General features: G+C 35.4%; 1 protein-coding gene across 4 annotated transcripts in view; it reads left to right on the plus strand.

Moving 5' to 3' along the window:
* PLS1 (plastin 1) overlaps positions 1-20,694 on the plus strand; it is a 39,347-nt gene that overhangs the window by 14,887 nt on the left and 3,766 nt on the right. For all 4 annotated transcript variants that reach the window (XM_027464508.3, XM_013109293.5, XM_005010855.6 and 1 more), the window contains exons 2-13: positions 1,799-1,907; positions 4,663-4,826; positions 5,926-6,055; positions 6,439-6,571; positions 8,031-8,112; positions 9,420-9,585; positions 9,686-9,828; positions 11,345-11,440; positions 12,693-12,888; positions 17,959-18,037; positions 18,333-18,447; positions 19,222-19,355. In XM_027464508.3, the coding sequence (XP_027320309.2) occupies positions 1,838-1,907; positions 4,663-4,826; positions 5,926-6,055; positions 6,439-6,571; positions 8,031-8,112; positions 9,420-9,585; positions 9,686-9,828; positions 11,345-11,440; positions 12,693-12,888; positions 17,959-18,037; positions 18,333-18,447; positions 19,222-19,355 (1,508 nt within the window). In that variant the 5' untranslated portion in view covers positions 1,799-1,837. The remainder of the gene's footprint in view (positions 1-1,798; positions 1,908-4,662; positions 4,827-5,925; positions 6,056-6,438; positions 6,572-8,030; positions 8,113-9,419; positions 9,586-9,685; positions 9,829-11,344; positions 11,441-12,692; positions 12,889-17,958; positions 18,038-18,332; positions 18,448-19,221; positions 19,356-20,694) is intronic.

Below are 20,694 nucleotides of genomic sequence, written 5' to 3' on the forward strand. Positions count from 1 at the left end.
GGTGATACATGTGTGCAAGGTATTTATTAGCCTAGATGAGAAGTTTGTGTATTGAAACTGTCTGCAAGGCCGAAAAATTTTAGAGATTTGTCTTTGCTTGCTCAAACTAGATCTCTTCTGAATGCCACAACCATAATTGCAGCACTTCTGCCATTTAATTGACCAGCTAATTTACACAGTAATTATATAATAGGGTATTTAAGAGTGTCTCTCTAAAGCAGAGGTATTAGCTTTATTTATCTGCTTCATTCAAGAACAGATGTGTTCTGTGGTCCTGAAATAAATAGTGTCTTTGTAAATCCAAGGCTGCTATTTTTTTGGAATAGAATATGGTGGGAAATCTAAATTATGAAACATAAAAGATAAGTGAAACTAATTACATTTCAACTTCTGAAAACTTGTTTTTGATAAAATCTGATTCAGGGTAATGATAAGTAGTTTAAAACATTAACAGTATGAGGGAAGTATTGCTGTCTTTTGTACCATGGTGGCCTAATATTTCATTTAGGCTTTGACATCCTGTTTTTATATTTCAAAGGACTGTCTTCTGTGTCTCTGCAGCTTCAGTCCTTTGCATTTTCTTAATAATTTAGATTTAAATGTTTATTCTTTCATTTTTCCCCCAATCCATTCTTTCTTTATTTTTAATCAGGTTTCTGTACTTCCAGAAACATCTGTGTGTAAGGTCTTTTTTTTTTATGAGTATGAAGCCTTGTACATGCTGCTAGTAAGCTTAGCAAAATGGATGAGTAGGATTTTAAATCTAGTACTTAAAGAAGATTGAGTGACACGAAGGAAAAAGACTTAACTCGCCACCCACACTCAAGGCCATATCCTGTGTGAACCACAAGAGCAGTCCCAGGGAAGACAGAAAATACTAACATAAGTGAAGTAGGCAGGATTTAATTGAAATAACACACTTGGTTAAGAACTTTTTAATCTAGCATCATAGAAAACTAAACTGCTATGGGTATACCTTAGAAGAAGCAGAAACTCGCTAAGATGAGACTCAGGTGGGTATTACACGGGACTTACTCTCTTTCTAAATCTTATACAAGTGTAAGTGTAGATAAAGAAGTGCTTATGCTGCAGTTAGGGCCCAAGTAAGCATTTTCCTTTTGTACTTTGTGACAGTCACTGTTGTGTCAAACATTTTCTTGTGTTATTTTCTTCCGTGGTTTGGCAAACCAGCTGCTACCTTAAAGGGTTTTACCATGTCTCTTGATACTTGTTTTCCTTAAAACCATGGGCTCCACTTGAAGTTTGTTGTACAAGAACCTCAACTACCCAGTCATTTTCTTTTTGAAGGAAGTGTTTAGCTCTGTTTTCAGATGAGCACAGACTTCAAAACATAAGCCCCAGAGAACATGATTTTGAAATCATGAGACACCTCAATGGCTCCTGACGTGAGGCCATGGTACACCTCGTTGTTGCTGACCATAGTGGTTAACAGTGCAGTGCTGTTGTGCTCTTCTTTTGGTGGAGAATTAATTGTGTATGGCAGATCTGAATATAATTATTGTGAATAAAGAATAAACTGTCCATCAGGAACATTTTTCTTGCTCTTAAGCAAAACCACTACATCGGAAACAACCAAACTGGAAGGGAAAAAATATGTATCTGAACAACTTTGACAGAATTGCTGGGTATTTAAATATGCTTTCAAGTGTTGTTTGTAATGCTGTGTCAGGCCTGGAGGTGCCATGTAGGTCTGATACCTGGTACTAAAAAGATCAGTAACTTGGATTAGTATGTGTTTGGAATTAATGCCATGTAATATCTCATTAATTATTGTTAGGTGTAAGCAACTGAGGACGACGCTTCTTGCTGTCAGAACATGGAGAACAACGTAACTACTATCTCTCGAGAAGAGCTTGACGAACTAAGAGAAGCATTCGATAAGATAGGTATGTTTTGGGTTAGAAGATAATAATGATGCCAATAACACTGCAGAGCCATGGAGGTTTTTGTGGACAAAATCTTTATGGAACACTTTGGTTTAATAGGGCTATGTTTTCTCTCTGTTGCAAATAATAGCTAAAAAACTAAGAATGCTTATTTAAAACCACTTGTTTTCAATGCAACTGTGTTTCTTCACTTCTTTCAACTTCAGCAATGGAAACAGATAAAGTAGCATAAATAATACAACTGTTCAGCTCAAAAGTTAATGTATTTGCTGCATAATACATCTCAAAAATCAGTTACTGGAACTCCTTAAATCTCAACAAAATTTTGTTGTGATAAAACTTTAAATCATTAAATGTTCTCATGTTTATTATTGACCTAGATAATTGACTGTTTCTGCTTTACTTGCATACTTTGAACTAGTAATTTGTCTTTCAGTTTGTTGGATGTAATTTTATATTTTAACTAAGCTAAACTTGGAGTCTTTTTGATCTTGCCTTTAAAGCTAGCAGATGCTAATAATTTAACTCAATGATTTTGTATGTCTGACAGGATATTTTCAGATTAATCTGAGCGTAAACAGAAATAGCAAGAAATTAGTTAGTGAACTACTAACCCTTATTTCAAGATTGCAATAAACTTATGAATTTTGAAGTTCACATCTGCTTTATTTCTTGTTGCACGCAGGGGGTGGTGTGTAACTGTGCAGCTCAACAAAGCGATTGAGCATATTTGTAATTACTCATAATGGGATAGCGGGGTCACTTCACAGTAATTCAAAATAATTTTGAGTGCCAGCCTTAAACTCCTGAATCACAGAAGAATTTTTGTTTAATAACAACTACTCACATGTCTGTATTTTGTGTTGGTTCTGGTAGCTGAAGGACCCAGCAGACGGACACTCCTCTTTGCCTTGCCTTTCCCTCTCTACTGTTCATATACTTTTATTTTTATGCTATTAGTAGAGCAAAACCGCTTTAAGAAACAAAAGAATGACAACAACAAAACAGTTGTCTCAACAGCAGCTGAAATGTAGTGTCAGTACCTGCAAAATACTATACTTGAGGATACAATAATCCTACTTGCACAAACAGCTTGTTTTGGGGTTAAGGCATGGTAATCACTGTGGATGAAAATTATGGAACAGCTACAGCCAAGAAGAATCCTAAATGTTAGGACTCAATGTTGGGACTCACCAACTCAGTAAAGAGATGGTTGGGAAGCTGTGTATTAGAAATTTGTAACACCGTGTGTTAAGGTGAACAGAAAATTGCTTGGTTTCTGTCAATACAGGTGTCAAGTGATGTTCAGTAAAGGGTCAAGAAGTTTAAACCAAAAAGTAATAATATTTATTCATGGCAAATAATAAAATTGTGCACTCATTAATTTAGTATGTTTTGAAACAAAAAGAGGCTAGAAGTAGTAAAGGAATAAGATGTATCCATGGTTGATAATTAATGAGTTTGTATAGAACAATCATCTTGATGCAGTCTGTAGCTCAGGGTGGCTATAGCTTCCAGGAGCTGGAGTGACAGACCAAAGAAAAATCCACTGCATACATGTGTAAGTCCAGTGAGCAGTAGCCTATCTTACCAGCTGCCAATAGTGTTTTGCTACAGCTTTTATATTTGTTTGTTTTTCACCATCTGCATTCTGCTCACTAAAAAAGCACCACTTCTAATATGCTTTCTGTAAAGCGTCAAAATTAAACATCATCTATGTTTTCTTCTTTTTCCATCATTGCATTCTCAATGTTTTTGTGATTAAATTGCTTGCAGCTGCATTGATAAACTGCAGGAAAAGCAATGTATTTGTTTCTGTTTGTCACCATGGAAACTTACCCTGAGTGAAAGATGAGCCCAGCGAACTAACATAGTTGGTAATCTGAGTGAGATTGTGAACATGTCCTCTGCTCTTTAGACCATCACCATTATTACATGTGTTGTTACGTGTCTGACAGTTAAGCTAGACAATGGATGGATGGATTAATCTGTATACAAGCATAAAGTTTCACTGTGCAGTGATCTGTGAATTGTTGGAAGTATACAAAACAAAAAGACAGTAACATTCACTTTTTTTGTCCTTTCATCAGTAGTGAAATGTGGCTTGTTTACGAAGCTGTACAGATGCTATGTAGTGTAGTATAGATTACAGAAAATTCATGAATAGCAATTAATTATCCAGTAATTTAACCAGTAAACCTGAAAAACAAAGCGGGAGCATATTGGCGTGTTACAAGAGTGACCAGGTCACCTTAGTCTGTTTCTGACTCATGTCAATTCAATTTTTTTAGTTTCTGCTGTGTTGTGGTGTTCATCATGAATAACACAAATTAGAATGAGTCAGTCTTTTGTTAATTTATTTTTATGATCTATACCCATTCACTTCGCAATTGTGGAGTGAATACACAATACTGAATGAAAAAATGTAGTATTTGATCTTCCTTTCATTTGAAGGTTTTGTTGAGAATTTTGTTGGCATCTTAAAAAAGCTTAATTTTTGCTCTTTACAAATTTGCTATCTTGTTATAGCGTGCTTTGGTGTTATAGCATAGTTCCTGTGAAAATTGGCTGTCACACCTCCCAGCCAATTGTGTTTCTAATACATAAGTATTTGTTCGTGCTTGCTTATGTATGTAGTGAAGTCACAGGAAGAAATAATCTTTTCCTATGTATATCTCTTGCACTCGATGTATTCTCAACAGATGTTATACTAGGTTCTTTAAGTATAAAACCAACTTGTGTTTTTGCTTTGCAGATATTGACAACAGTGGATATGTCAGTGATTATGAGCTTCAAGATCTGTTTAAAGAAGCAAGTCTACCCTTGCCTGGTTACAAAGTACGGGAGATAGTAGAAAAAATCATTGCAGTAACAGACAGCAACAAAGACGGGAGAATCAACTTTGAAGAATTTGTCTCTGTAAGACATTACTTTTGGACTTTAATTTGTAGTACTTTGGTTTTAAGAATTGGTCTTCAGAAAATGAATAAGAACTAGTTATTTAGCTACTACCTAAAGAATAGAATGAGATATTCTTTAATACACGGCTAAGTACTAGTTTGAGCACTGGAGGGTTTTCTGCGACAATTTACAATGTCCTATATAATTATTTTCCAGTCTTTGAATTTTACTCTTCCATGTGATTTAGTAGGTCTCATTTGGGCAGCATGAGAGAACATGGTAGTTCAAAGCAGTCCTTACTTCCTCAAAAATGAAGAGCTGGATTACATATTTTTAGAAACTGTTTGGTCTAACCTTGCTTTGATAACAGAGTAGTACATTGGATAATCAACCTTTAAATTCTCTTAGTGATACACTAATGCTTGTGTAGTATGTTCAATCTCTATACTAAAGGCTACCTTTTATATTAGGAGTGAGGATTTTTTTTATTTATTTTTTTTTTTACTGCAAGCAACTTTGAAGTGTTTAGATGTTTTTTTAAGTGTGGGTCACAATCTAGTGTGCTTTAAGAGAATCAAAACCTATTCAAGCTGTTGGTTTATCTGTGTGCTTGGGTATGGTTAGTTTTTGTTTTGACTTTAGAGTACTGCTGCTAATTGCATCAGGTTGCTCATTTAGCTCATTATTCATGTCTCTTTTCAATAATTTAGCTTGCACAGTTTCATAGGGGAGATGCCTTAATTTGCATCTAAGTATAGAGATTTATGAGTTACTTATTGTTTATCATCAGTTCTGAAACCTCTACAGTATTTGGGCAAATTCAGGACATAACAGTATATCCTATATGGTTTACATTGTAGGCTCTTAGAAAATACTATCAGTCACCTTGTTTAAAGGTGTGTAAGTTTTATGTGGTCACCTTTTATTGTAAAGCATATGACGACATAAGCAAAATAAGTATGTTCTAGTTATTGCAAATCTGTTTTCAAGAGTTAATGTATATAACAGAAAGGCATTCAGGTTCTTTACTGACTCTAGATAGAAGGCTGATATGGTTTAATACGTAAGATGCTATTTGAAGGTATAATTAATCACAATGCTCTCTATCTGATTGCAGATAATTCAGAAATTGAAAAGTAAAGATGTTAGCAAAACTTACCGAAAATCAATAAACAAAAAGCTGGGTATTACAGCACTTGGAGGAACATCCTCAATATCTACTGAGGGGACACAGCACTCTTATTCAGGTAATAAATAAGCATGAATAAACTTTACCTGACATGGGAAGACCCTTTAAATTTGCACTAGATGTGGAAAAAGAAGAAAACTGGAAAATATTGCTGTTGAAAGCAAATTAACAAAGAGAAAGCATGTGGAGGTAGACAAGACAAATTTGGGTGGCATTTTATTAAAAGGTGGCTGTTGAATTTGTCGCTAGCTTCGTGCTGCACTCAGAGGTAAGTTAGATATCTTTGCCAGAGTGAAAAATAAAAACGAACACTGACAGAATGTGGGGCTGCAGGTGAAACGCTCTTTTTGGCATCATGGTAGTAACTAGATTTAATTTTTGGCTTCGCTACATTTTAATCTCTTCTATATTAAGTATAGATTATTTTAATGTTGTTTTCAGAGGAAGAAAAAGTTGCTTTTGTTAATTGGATAAATAAAGCTCTACAAGATGACCCAGACTGTAAACACCTCCTTCCCATGAACCCATCAGATGCCAGTCTTTTTAAATGCCTTGCAGATGGCATCCTCCTTTGGTGAGTCAATGGCTGCATGAAAGAAACTCATCTCAGAGGTGAAGTGCTGATCACAGTGAAGTGTATTGGAAAACTTTTGATAGGCTTCAACACTGGGACTCAGCTCATAAATACGGTAACCAATGTGTAGGATGGGAAAAATGTTTGCCTATAAAATATTATTTTTAGTAAATTTTTATGTGACTCTGTGCATATATTATAGAAGTGGTTTCCTCTTCACATCCATTATCCTCAATGCCAGATATGTACAGGCAGTTTTTGAAGGAGATAATTACACAGTTCATATATTCATTACCCAGAAGAATAAAATATTTCAAATTGCAAAGATTTTCAGATTTAATAAATATATTTACTAAATCATAGGATGGGAGAAACAGAAATATGACTTAAATCTGTGGCAAAACAGCATATAGTACATCCCTAAACTCTAGTTTGCTATAATTTTGTAGTTACAGAATCACAGAATTTCTAGGTTGGAAGAGACCTCAAGATGATCGAGTCCAACCTCTGACCTAACACTAACAGTCCCCACTAAACCATATCCCTAAGCTCTACATCTAAACGTCTTTTAAAGACTTCCAGGGATGGTGACTCCACCACTTCCCTGGGCAGCCTGTTCCAATGCCTAACAACCCTTTTGGTAAAGAACCTAAAACTCCCACCTAAAGAACGTAAAACTCCAACCTAAAACTCCCCTGGCGCAACTTAAGCCCATTTCCCCTCGTCCTGTCACCAGGCACGTGGGAGAACAGGCCAACCCCCACCTCATTACAGCCTCCTTTAAGGTATCTGTAGAGAGCGATAAGGTCGCCCCTGAGCCTCCTCTTCTCCAGGCTGAACAAGCCCAGCTCCTTCAGCCGCTCCTCGTAGGACTTGTTCTCCAGGCCCCTCACCAGCTTCGTCGCCCTTCTCTGGACCCGCTCAAGCACCTCAGTGTCCTTCTTGTAGCGAGGGGCCCAAAACTGAACATAGTACTCGAGGTGCGGCCTCACCAGAGCCGAGTACAGGGTAGTGACTAACAGTACTTCTGCTCAATGGTAACAGTGGATAAGCTCATTAGTATTGATGTGAATTAGTATTTGAGGTTGTTGTAAGATTACAGAAATGCAGTGCAGAAGAATTAGTTATCATGCAAACATTTACACTGGAGACTATTTAAATGTCAATAATTTACGGTCATAATCACTGAAGATCTTTCTTTTTGTTTGACAGCACAGACATGCTCTGTTACTTAAGTATGAATCCAATTGCTCAAATTTCTTTAATTAGGTATTACATGGGTGTTTCTGGATGAATGTCCAATTATTTAACAAGGAGAAAAGATTTAATGAATGAGGTTGTCTTTTTTAATTTTGTCAGACATTTACAGCTAGTTTCAAGTGTTCGTGTTTTAACCAAATAATGAAGCATGTTTTCTGAGAAGTGGAAGTTTGAATAAACTCTGGCTTTTCTTCCTTAGCAAAATGATTAACTTTTCACAACCAGATACAATTGATGAAAGGGCTATTAATAAGAAGAAACTCACTCCTTTCACTATATCTGTAAGTACTGCACAGATAGGAACTTGTCGCAAATGAGAAAGTAAAATGTATTTTTTATAGTTTTGTTTTAATGACAGTTATTCTTGTGGAGAAAAAAATAGTCCTATGTATTTTGAAATGTCAAAGCATGAAAGTGTATTCTCTAACAAACTCAACTGAAGTCTTCTGTTTTTTAAATGGCTTACAGGAAAGCTTTGTTTGCATGCTTTCCTTGGTTGTTTCACTGGATTCCTTTTTGCTTTACTGAGAATCTGAACAAAACAATGTTAAATTTCTGAGTGGATGTCTGGATCAAATTTAGGGATGCAATGCAGAAAGTATCTGCATAACTGTATACTATAAGCTAAGATGATGTGTTTTCAGTAGCGGAGAGTGGCTTGGACAAAAGATAAGAAGCTCTATGTTTTTTTGACTCTGTATGAGCCACAAAATAGTTGAGGAGAACCTGTTTTCTCATATCCAAAATAATTTCTTAAAAACAGTTGTGAAAGAAGGAAGTAGATCCTTAAGCCTAAGGAGAAAATAAAATCCTGTTTAAAAGCTTCAGTTACTGGACAGACTTTTAATTTCAGGTGGTGACATAAAAATATGGAAAGTTAACACCACACCATGTTCTAAATCCTCCAATTGGGTCTTGTAATTTCTACTCGTTTAAGGGATACATGTCAGCAAGTACGATACATGTGCTTACGCTGTCCCTGTAGATAGTTAAAGTGTGACACTAGAGAGGAAAAAGAGTAATATGACACCTGCCTTTTTTTTGTATTATTTCATTTGTGGGGATCATTAGCTTCACTTTCAGTGTCAGCATGTTGAATTGCTCTGATTTGCTAACGGTGTTCAATCACACTTCGAGTTGCTTGAGTGTTAGCCTGCATAAGAGCCAAGATGATCGCTGTGGAGGCAGTGATTCCAGTAGCCTCCTACACAGGGATCTACTGATTCTACTGATCTGTTGATTCTACCAGATCAAGTCCCTGGTATTTTGGGCAATATTGTCTAATTTGTGTATGTGATACCTGTGAAATACGAATAAGACTGATTAGTAATCCAAGCAGTGGAAGGTGATCCACAGTTTTTTGGTGGGTTCATATCAAACATTGCCAATGATGATATTCAATAAATTTTGATAGGATGTGGCGTTTCACAAGAATATCTCTAGGGTGCACTGGGAACTATTCAACTAATCCATAAGTTCTTACAGTTTAAGACAGTTGGAAAATTCAGACGCTTAGTAAATTTGTTAATATTAAAGCTACAAAGATTCACAACCTCATAAGTTTGTTAAATGTTGACGTTCTGAACAGGAAAACCTAAACTTGGCTCTGAACTCAGCATCTGCTATTGGCTGTACGGTTGTCAATATCGGATCACAAGATTTACAAGAAGGAAAACCTCACTTGGTATTAGGGCTCTTGTGGCAGATCATAAAAGCTGGTCTTTTTGCTGATATTGAGATCTCCAGAAATGAAGGTAAGTGTAATGCTAGCTATTGTAATGTGTACAATTTGTAATTAACTGCTTTGAAACCATGATGGCAATTATTTCAGCTTTCTTTCAAACTTCTTTTTAGCTCTAATCGCTTTGCTAAATGAAGGGGAAGAACTAGATCAGTTACTGAAGCTTTCACCAGAAGAGCTCTTGCTGCGCTGGGTAAACTACCATCTGACCAATGCAGGGTGGCAGAAAATCAGTAATTTCAGCCAAGACATCAAGGTATGTAGTTATCACTTGGGTAATTGAACACAGTGGTATTAAAACATACTATGCATGGAAACAAATGAGCCAGGTCAGAAGTATTTAGAAAAATACCAGTCATCTGCTTTTTCTAGCTATAGGTTCAGCCTTCATTTTTCAGCACTGGAAGAACACGATTTTGATCTCATTTATCCTAGTCAGTTGTTCATGCCATATATTATCATATCACATATGATATATCACAGTGCTGAGTGAACATTTCCTGCAAGCCCATGCTCAAGGCAGTTCTAAATTTCTAAGTTTGTTATTAGAGCTACTTAGGGAAATTTGCACTACCCTGTTAGTTGCCCTTTTACTTGTCCATCCTTCTCTCTTTGTGGGTTTGTAGAAACCCATCATTTTTATTTTTTATTTTTTTTAAAGGAAAAAGAGTGTGGCTTTTAAACTCCTTCTGTTGTATATTTGCTAGTGGTTATTGCACTTTGTACGTGGCATTGTACAGAAGAATAGGAAACCACTTCTGGACAGTACAGTTATTTAGAGAGCTGTCTGGAGTAGCTACTGAATCTTGATCCAAGAAGTGAGCAGCCCCTCTCAATCACTGTTGTGCTGGTTTGCCACTTCAAAGACCTGAGGGGACTAGAAGCCGTGCTGGTTCTTTGTAGCAGATGTCAGGTCTTCATAACTCTTCTCTTGTTTTCAGTCATTCTGCATAAGGTATGCAGAGTACTGTAGCAAGTCCTGCTCAAGAGAGAGAAAAAACTTCAAAAGCAAAGGAGCTAGTTTCCTTAAGGTGGTAAGACACCTTCTCAATTGAAACAACTGTAATTGTTTTCTTTAGTTATATCTTTTCAAATGCCACCAAGAAGGCTAGTATTAAACCAAACTACAGTTTTATATGAAAACTGCTAATATAGTAAAGATCTATTTTCTATGTGAGAGAAGTATACATGTATACATAATACTTCTAAAATTAGTAGGTTTGCCTTTTAGTTTTATGGTTTCATAGTGGTAGGGGAGCAGAGGAGCACACTTAAAAACTGTGTAAAATAAATCTAACTTGTTTTGTCTCTATAAATTAACCTTAAAAGAGCTACTTCAGTCTTATTTTTTAATTCCACTTACTTAGTTCCATAAGAAATAGAAAAATTTAGGAAACCATTTGAAAAGAATAGTGAAGGAATGAAATACAAATACTGAAAATAAGATCCATGTTCCTTTGTAGTTATTTTTTTGTGGGTAACCTATGTAAATTTCTTTATCTTACTTGCAGCTGTCTACTTCATATCCAGCAGAATAAATGTCAATAACACCATCCAGAAAAATCAGCTTACACTTCTGTTCTTTCATTTGGCTAAATAAGTACTATGTGATATATGATAGTAAAGTGGCTATATGACCTCATCCATGTTCACTGTAATTAGAGTGCCATATTTCTGACTTGTGTGGCTTTTGAATCAGACTGCAAGAGTAGTAAATGACTATCAGAGGCTATGTATTTTTTCATTTATTAACACTACGCTGTGTGTTTTAGGATTCAAGAGCGTACTACCACCTGTTAAATCAGATTGCACCCAAAGGAGATGGCCCTGATGAAATACCTGTTAAAATTGACTTCTCAGGGTTTCATGTAAGTATCCTGAAATTTAAAAAAATAAGACTGGAATTATCTGAGACTTCTGTATATGTATCCAACGTCTTAGTTGCAAAGCTGTTCTGGAATTGCCTTTTGCTTTTGTGAAGCATACAACAGCTCAGTCAGATTATCCCATGTCATAGAAGATTAAATGAGAAAAGCTCGAGTCAAGTTCCAGGACACTGCTGAAACAGGGTTATGCATCCTATATTGGAAAAATTTGGAACTGTGTTTTACTTGCATTAGTGTGCAACTGTTTGGGGTTTTTAGTTGGATCTGCCAATATCAAATTTACAACATCCTGCTTCACTTCTATTCTTTTGGAATTCAGGCAAGGAAAAAAAGCTGACATCACAAACTTTGTGATCTTTCCTCAGACTGAATAGAATTTGGAGATATCATGTGAACCTTTCAAGTAACTAGCAGATCTATTTTGTTGCTTTTTTTTTTTAGGGGGAGTGAGAAAAGATAGTGTTTTTTTGTTGGTGTGTTTTTCCTTTGTAATTTCCTGTAGTTTATTTGATCATTTCCTGTAATGGGTTATAAACCAGTATGAATAATGTGCAATCTTCTTATAGAACAAGGTTCTGGTTGAGTGTACCAGTGTTGAATTAATGACTTTTATTTCATTCTAAGAGTAAATCAGTTGCTAACTGATTTCCCTTGAAATAGTAACTTTTAATGTTGTAAAGATTAGAGGCAAAAGGTATATGTTACATGGTTTTGAAGACTTGCTTATTCTAGGTAGATTAATAATAAAGATGAATATACAAAGTACCTTTTCATTACACGTAGGTTACCAACTAAAAAGATTTAAAGCCAAATAGAATCTATCACCTTATCTTTCTTTTGATATCACATCCAAACTTGGTGATGGCGGGTTTTGAAATCATCTGATCATCTAAGATCATCCATGTTTATGAGAATACCAGTTTGAAGCAGTGATTATGAACCTATAGCTCATATAGCAGAAATATATTCGGTAAGGGAATCAACAGCTTGGAAACAGAAACATAACCACTCACCTCTATCTGCTGTGATTCACTGGGCATGCTGAACAGGCAGCCACAGAAATGAAGGACAGAAAAAGTGGAAGGAAGAGGGGAATTGATAAAGTCTGTGAGAGCTAGCTTGGGTATTAGGGGAATGAGGGAGACACAGGTCAAGATTTGCTAGACTACAGCTTCAGTCAGAACATGCAATTGTTTGTCACAATTTAATATGTTTGTGGTTTTTTCTTTTTCAGGAGAAAAATGACCTGAAGAGGGCTGAATACATGCTCCAACAGGCAGACAAATTGGGCTGCAGGCAGTTTGTAACTCCAGCAGATGTGGTTGCAGGCAACCCTAAACTCAATTTGGCTTTTGTTGCAAATCTCTTTAACACACATCCAGCCCTACACAAGCCTGACAATTCATCTTATGATCTCAATTTATTAGAAGGTACTCAACTTGCTAAGCATATAGGAGATAAGAACGCTAATGACTTCTGTTTAAGTATTCTTTCTAGGTTGTGATAAAGGATCCCTGTGTGATGGTGCCTGTGTTAACACCAGCATATAGAGTGCATATTTTTCATTAGCTTTCAGCATAAGCCTGTAGTAGAAATCCTCATTAGCTTGACCAGAGGCTATTCATGAATAATCTCTTATTATTCACTTGCAGGAGCAAAGCCTGTTCTCTTATTGCTTTTCCAGGTTCCTGTGCTTCTTGCCTTACTATTTATATTTTAGCTGATGCACAAATACAGCTTTTCCTAATTTGGAGTACTATATTATGCAACTGTCTTTTAAAATCTACGATGTCTTCTAAAGTACTTCTCACGGGTTGTAGTTTTTATATACATGTGTATAGCTGGTTGCATTTTTAAAACTGGAAACTGATGTTTAAAAAAAAAAAAAGCTTATGTATAAATGACCTGTACAAATCTATTGCACCAACAACCTGTATGGATCCTAGCATATCTGTGAGCTTGTACTGTGCTTGAATTGTGCTGTTCGGATCCCTAATGCTAGAGATAAAGGAATAGTAATCCTTGGCTGCTACCCTTTCTGTGGACCAGCTAATCCAGGATAATGAAACAGTATAGCCAGTGTATTTCAGTTGTTCGCTGATCTCAAAGGAAAGGTGAGAAGGAGGGTTGCCGCACTTGAGAGAATCATTCACAATGTTAGCACATTGCTCTGCACTGCCTGCTCTTGCTTTCCTTACACTGTTCCTATCAGGTTTCCTTTCCATCTAGGTGAGTCCATCTTCCTTTGCTTCTAGCTTTCTCATAAGTTTCCTGCTCTGCTACAACCCTATTTCATAAATCTTGTACCCCTCAGACCACTCCTGTTTCAGGCTTCCTGCTTTTCTGGTTTTATGGGTGCCAGTTTTGGTAGAGGCATCAAAGCACAGGAGGCAGTCTTCCTTTTCCAGCTGTGACATCCCTAGTCACTGCAGTCCTTGCTGTCCGTGACAAACGATTGAAGAAAAGCCTTGTTCTTCCTCTGCTGCAATTTTATTGGAAATACATGCTTAGAATCGTGTGCAGGAGCTGTGTGGAAGTAGAATATGTAATCACCAAATACTAGAGTACTGTTCTTTAATGGTAAATACAGGCCAAATGTAAGTTGCTTTTTATAGTGACTATTTTAGAGATGGATAACTACGACAGCATTATCTGTTTAAAGGCAAGTAGAAGGCTCCTTTCTGCCCCCAAATAATAACTCCTGTGTTGCCATATAGATCTAAACTATCGATAGTTATTTTAGCCAAAAACAATGTTGTTCTTGTGTGTTTTGTTTGTTTGTTTACTATTAAGTCCTGTATATTGGCTAACCTTTTCTCAAAGTACTGTTAGACAAAATGTTATTTGTTTCTTTATAGTGTCATCATAGATGGTCTGTTATAATCTGACTCATAATTTATAATGCTTTCCTATTTTGCTTCATGAAATCCAGATTTGACCCCTCCTAATGTAGGTACTGTATTTAGTACTTTTCTGTACTCTGTTAAAGTATTTATTCTGCATTTTTCTTGGTGTGATTTTTATCTAGTGTTTTAATTGTATCTGTCCTTTTCTGCTGGTTGATTTGCTGCATCATTCTTGTATTTTTCTATTGCTTTAATATTAAATTTAGTATAACTCAAAAGAAAAAAAAAAACACAGGTCTAATATGATGCATATAAAATGGGGGCAAGATGTGAACAAGTCAAACACCATATAGTTCCTTCTGTGAATCTAACCTTCCATAAGCTAAGTTTTAAAGCTTATGTACATGGGTGAGTAGAGCTACTTGAAAGCTTTGGTTTTCTTGCACTAAATTCTACCTTTTCCATGATCATTCCACCCCAAAAATATGATGTGGCTGTTCTTTTTGGTTTAAAACAATAAACACTAGGCATAAATTGGAATTTAGACTGATAATATGTCTAGTGGTGGTCACTTGTGTGCAGAGACCATATCCATCAGATATTTTTCCAAAAGGAAATAAACATCTGATACTGTGTGGGGTGGGAGGAGGAGAATGGAGTCCTCAGTGAATGCATCACCTTTACATGTTGCTGTTGCTCTGAGGAAATTCTCACTTGTAGGAAAGGCACCAGAGTTTGGGATCTAACTCCCAGAAAGCTGAGCTCTTGAGGGGAGGAGAACATGGAAACATGTCCACCCATCTTTTGTCCAGCATGCATGTTATCTGAGGCTGTTTTAAGTCTGCTGGCAGCCTTCAAGACTGTTAACATGAGAGGGTTAACTATTCCCACTCAGGCCAGCTGAATTTAGGGTGGAAACTTAAATCTTAAGCTCTGTTGTCTTTCAGAGAGAATCTCAGGTATTGGAAGCCCTTTGAATCTTGACCCCATCCTTATTGCTACTCCTCATTCAGTTCCATAGTATAATCTCAGAGAAGAAAGAGATGGCTATAAATATAAAGGATACTACCAAATTTGCTCCTCTCTCTTTTGTGTAGCTCTGTCCCTTTTCTGCAGTTTTCCTATGATTTTGGCTATCTGCTGCACCACTCAGCAGAAGATATGCTCCTGATAGGATGACAAGGTATATTTTGAATAAAAGAATGGAGAGAAAAAACTTGGTTCTGAGCCATCTGGAAGACTTAAGAACATTTACATGTTGCATGATAAAGGGATTTGTTTAAAGTGGCATATTAAATACACTGTATTGAATTCCTGCTAGACAAAATGGGGTTTCCCAACTTGCATGCTCTTGGTCTTGCTTGTCTACTTGGGATTCTTTTGGCAGTGTTAAGCATGTATTGTAAAATTCCCAGTTTGAGTGCAGTTGCCGAGTAATTTTTTGTAGCTATGCTTTTAGTAAGAGTTCATTAAGTAACCTGGTTGTCATCTTTGCAATGGACAAGTGTCCTTAAAAGCACTTTGTGGTCAATTTTTAGGCACTGTCAATTAACCCAAGGATCAGTAAGCCTAAAAAAGTACTAAAAGCAAAACATTTAAAAAAAAAAAAACAAAAAACAAACAAAAAAAAAAACGACCTTAAGTACCTCTAAAGTACTCTCATGCTTCTATTTTGATTTTCTTTTCTATCAAAAAAGGCTGATGTTATTTATCACCAAACGTAATCCATTGTTGTCTTAAGTTTTGCTTTGGGAAGAAATATGTGAAACAAAGGTGACTACTGCCTGCAGACCTTGCAGAATAGTGTATTTCTTTCAACATGCATTCATTTGTCAATGAATCTCTGGTAACTTTTGTAAGTGAATCTGAAACAAATACCAGGTTGAATTCCATATGAAAGATCTCATAATTCAGGAAGAAAATACAGCAGTAGGATGAATATAATCAATTTCTTATTAATTGGAAAATAACTGGTAAACTGTCTGACAGTTTTGTGTTTTGTTTTTTTTTTTTTTTTATATATAAAATGTGTTCTTTTGGAACATGCTAGTTACAACTGAAATAGCGCACAAAAATATCTGAATTTGTTAAGGTTGTGATAGATCCGTTTTCAAATCTGGGTGTTCTTATATAGACAAGAAGATCTATATTAAAACTGTAACCTCTATCTAAAAATAGATCCATAACATCAATTTAATGGAAAAGTAAAATAAAGGAGGTTCTTTCTAATCTGATGATGCACGTTTTTAAACATCAACTTCACTTTGCAAAAACAGTAATTGTTCTGTTGTCGGCATGAACTGCAGAACTAAATGAGGCTGTTTTCATGCTACATAAACCTCATTAGACAAACTCAGTGCCATTATCCTCTGAGGAAAAGGTGAAGAAAAATCTTCAGATTTTCATAAGTTTCATTCTGTGAAATCTATTCTATCATTCTTTATGGAGAATTTCTCTCTCCCGGTGTCCTCTCTATTTTCAACTGGATTATCAGACCAACAGAACAAAGCAATGATTTTACTGCAAGCTCATGTATTCAGGCTAAGTATTTCTTTAATTGTTGCTCTTTGATGTAAGAGGAAATGGCTTATGTAGCATTGATTCACAAGTAATTGGCCACAGATTCATTGTTAACTTTAATTTTCTACATACAACATTATTTAGTGTATTACTGCAAGCTGTAACCTTATCAAGAAAGAACATTAGTTAAGGGGTTCATGATTATAATAAGAACAACCTAAGTCAGGAAAATGAAGTTTTTTTTTCTACTGAATTTTCTGCATTTCTCATAGGATGGAAAGTAACTGGTAGGATTGCTGGAAGGCTTTTATGAAGTCTATTCTGTTGGAAAAAGTCAATCATAACTGAAACTTCCAACAATTCCAGAGTTGAAAGTTAATTTTGCAAGAATAACTAGTGTGTTTGGCAGTGTATACAGCTTCACACATTTTATCAGTATAATACTGCCCTGCTGAGCCTCCATTGTTAAAAACTGAAAAGGTGAGGTCTGTTGCTTTGGAGGACCTTTATAAATTAATACTGGGAACTTGTGTGGAGAGAGTAGAACTGTAGTTCTACAGTTGTAGTTCTGCAAACTATAACAGTCTACAGAAGTTCTACAACTGTAGTTCTACGGTTTGACACAATTGCATTGTGTTAATATTAAACTTTAATAAAAATGTGATTTCAAACACGTTTAAAGATTTGAATAAAGATTTGAACAGATTTAAAGTGTTGAATATACTTTCCACTGATTTAGTTTTAGGAACTTTAGTCATTAACTTTGTTATTACTTATCACCATTTGCACCATTATATATTCATCTAAAACAAAACCAATGTACGGTCTATTTCTGTATTTATTTTTTTATTTTTTAAGATACGTTTACACACACCCACAAAGATGGACCCTGTGCTCTCTGGCCATTTGCTTAGAACTGAGGGACCCTGACCTTGATAAGATCACCTCTACTTATTGGCCATTAGGGACTACTATTATGGAAATGATGAACTTATTTTTAAGGAGAGGAGGAAAAAAAAAAACACACCATAGTGCAGGAGCTGTGACTTGTTGGTTGTATGTGAGTCATTTAAATGTTGCTTATTAAAATGTTTTCTCCAAGTAATTTATATAGAATTATATTTGTCACTATAGGAGAAAGTAATGAAGAAAGGACTTTCAGAAACTGGATGAATTCACTGGGTGTAAGCCCATATGTTAACCATTTATACAGGTAAGACCTTTTTTTCTTTAAGCAGTATTTTGTTCTCCCTTGGTTATAAGAAAGTAGGTATTCATGAATATCTGCTAGAATATAGTAACAATGGGAATAAAGGGAAGTTGTATTTCTACTGAAATAGTGACTTCCAAATTTCCATACAGCATGACAGGAACTTTTCCATAGAACTCATTAAGCTGTACCTGATTCAGATATTCCATTCATGATTGAGAAATACTCAAGTATTTAATAACTTTTTCATTGTGCATATGAAATTTCATACTTTAAAATATTGGCTTACTCTCATTAGTGACCTCTCTGATGCTTTAATCATTTTCCAATTGTATGAGATGACTCGTGTGCCAGTTGACTGGAGCCATGTCAACAAACGTCCTTATCCTCTGCTTGGTGGTAATATGAAAAAGGTGAGTAGATACTCTCAAATACAGTTTAGTTTCACAGTTTCCAGTTGTGCTGTTTCTAGTAACCTGGATTGTCTAGATTGGAGTGTTAGTGAGACAGTCCTAGGCGTAAAAAAGAAGGGAGGAAAAAAAAAAAAAAGAAAAAAACAAACAGGAGGGGTGAGGGGAAACAGGAGGGGAGAGAAAAATCTTCCAGGTATTGTTTCAAGAAATAGCAATATTATCACTTGAGTTTCAAAATGTGAAATGGGGCTGCCATTTGGCAATATTAAATTTACGATTTAATTAGGGCATCTCAGTAAAAATTTCAGGCATGACATAACTGTTGTCCAATGCTTTTATATCAAGAGGTATTGCAGAGTAGTTTAATGTTGTGCCAGGAGAATTTGTGGAAGTCCTGCAGAATCCAAGCTTTCACTTAGTTTGTGATCGTTATGAAGCCAGAAATGTAGGGCAAAAAAATGCTGTTTAAAAATAATGTATTCTAAGTATTCTCCCCAATTCAGTTTTGATGTGACTATTTATTACTTAGATAAAAACCAAGAGAAATTTTTTTCTCAGGTGTGAAATATGATTAGCGTTGCAATGTTATGTAATTCTATTTATATCTGAAAGAATAGTAAAAACAGCATAGTGTACAAAGGCTAGAAATCTTTCTGTAGCTTCAAAATCTCACGATAGGTAACAGTAAGCCAAAATAATTGATACTACGCGTAGTTTCTAGGTCTGTGTTACAGATTTTTTATTTTTGCATTGTTTGTATATATTTACTTTTAGATTGAGAATTGCAATTATGCTGTAGAACTTGGGAAGACAAAAGCAAAATTCTCTCTGGTTGGTATTGCTGGACATGATCTAAATGAGGGCAATCCTACTCTGACTTTGGCTTTGATATGGCAGCTGATGAGAAGGTAAGTTAGGCTTAGTATACGATACATGTATGTATCTGTGCATGTCTTCATATATGTTGCTGTTTGTACATCAAGGGAAACTAAAGCAAGTGTTCAGCTCATCTAACAGTTACAGTGATGGTCAGTGTATGTAAGAGGAAAGAACAGGTGCAATCGCTTCAGTGTCCTTCACCAGTTATACATGTAATCAGGTACAAAAGCTTCCATAATCTGAGTGAAATTTCATACTTCGACATAAAAATTGCAAGACACTAGCCTAGCAGTAGAAATAACAAAGTTATATAGAAACATAATCATAACTGTTCTATATAAGAATTAATGCTACTGGAAAAGCTGATAAGCTATATTAAATTTCTGATCAAGATTTGTCTTATTCATGTTGTATTGATTCAAACATTTAAATTGACCAAAATATTTTGAAGCTTTTGTAATCGAAGAACCATTGTGAACTTCTACAAATTCAAAATCTTTTTGACTTAATATTAACAAATAAAGCTGCAGCACTGCTAGCTTTTGTATTTGTTATTTTAAATACTGACCTGACAAATATGGGAGTTCAGGTAGGTTAATAATAGAGGAAAATGTTTAAGAATGAATCGAGAACTAAGTGCAAATTTCTAGTGTCTTTTAAATAAGTGTTTTGTGGAGTCATTTGTAAACATTCACTTACTCTGAGATATAAATTTTATACTTTTTTTTACATGCTGTGTAGTTATTGAAACAACGGTAGTGTGTGTTTCTATATGCATACATCCATTTATATATCAATAATTAAAACCTTACATATTAAAAATTGTGATTAAAATTGGTTATCCTTCAGCCAATATAAAAGCACATCATTTATTTTGTCTTTATTCCATGTGTTTTTCTGAAAGTACAGAGTGATTTAAAAATTTGTGCAATCAAAAAAGGAAGATAAGTAGGAAGAGATGATGTATGCTATAGACTTGAAAACAGGGAAGAACTTTAAAGCCATCACAGCTTTGTAATGTAAAAATTAAAATCTTGTTAGTGCACTGAGCAGGAATAAATGTAAGTTGGTTTCGGTAAAGAATATTTTAAAGAATTTTCCATAAATTAATTTACCCTGAAATACTCAGTGTTTCATTTCTTGGACTGTTGAGCCTGGATGCAGGGGGCACGTTTAAGCATATAAAGTAAAATTAGCTATAATGTGCTGAGTAAAATACAGAAAGAAGATGTAATACTGAACATTGAGTTGTAGGATGTTATTTTATTCTTGCAACAACTGAAAAAGCGATTTAATGAACTAATAGTTTATAAGGTAGGGTATTTTATGAAGATGAGTACTTAAAATTGTTACTGTGCTGAATTAATA

Source organism: Anas platyrhynchos, chromosome 9, assembly GCF_047663525.1.
Source record: "Anas platyrhynchos isolate ZD024472 breed Pekin duck chromosome 9, IASCAAS_PekinDuck_T2T, whole genome shotgun sequence".
NCBI classification, from domain to species: Eukaryota; Metazoa; Chordata; class Aves; order Anseriformes; family Anatidae; genus Anas; species Anas platyrhynchos.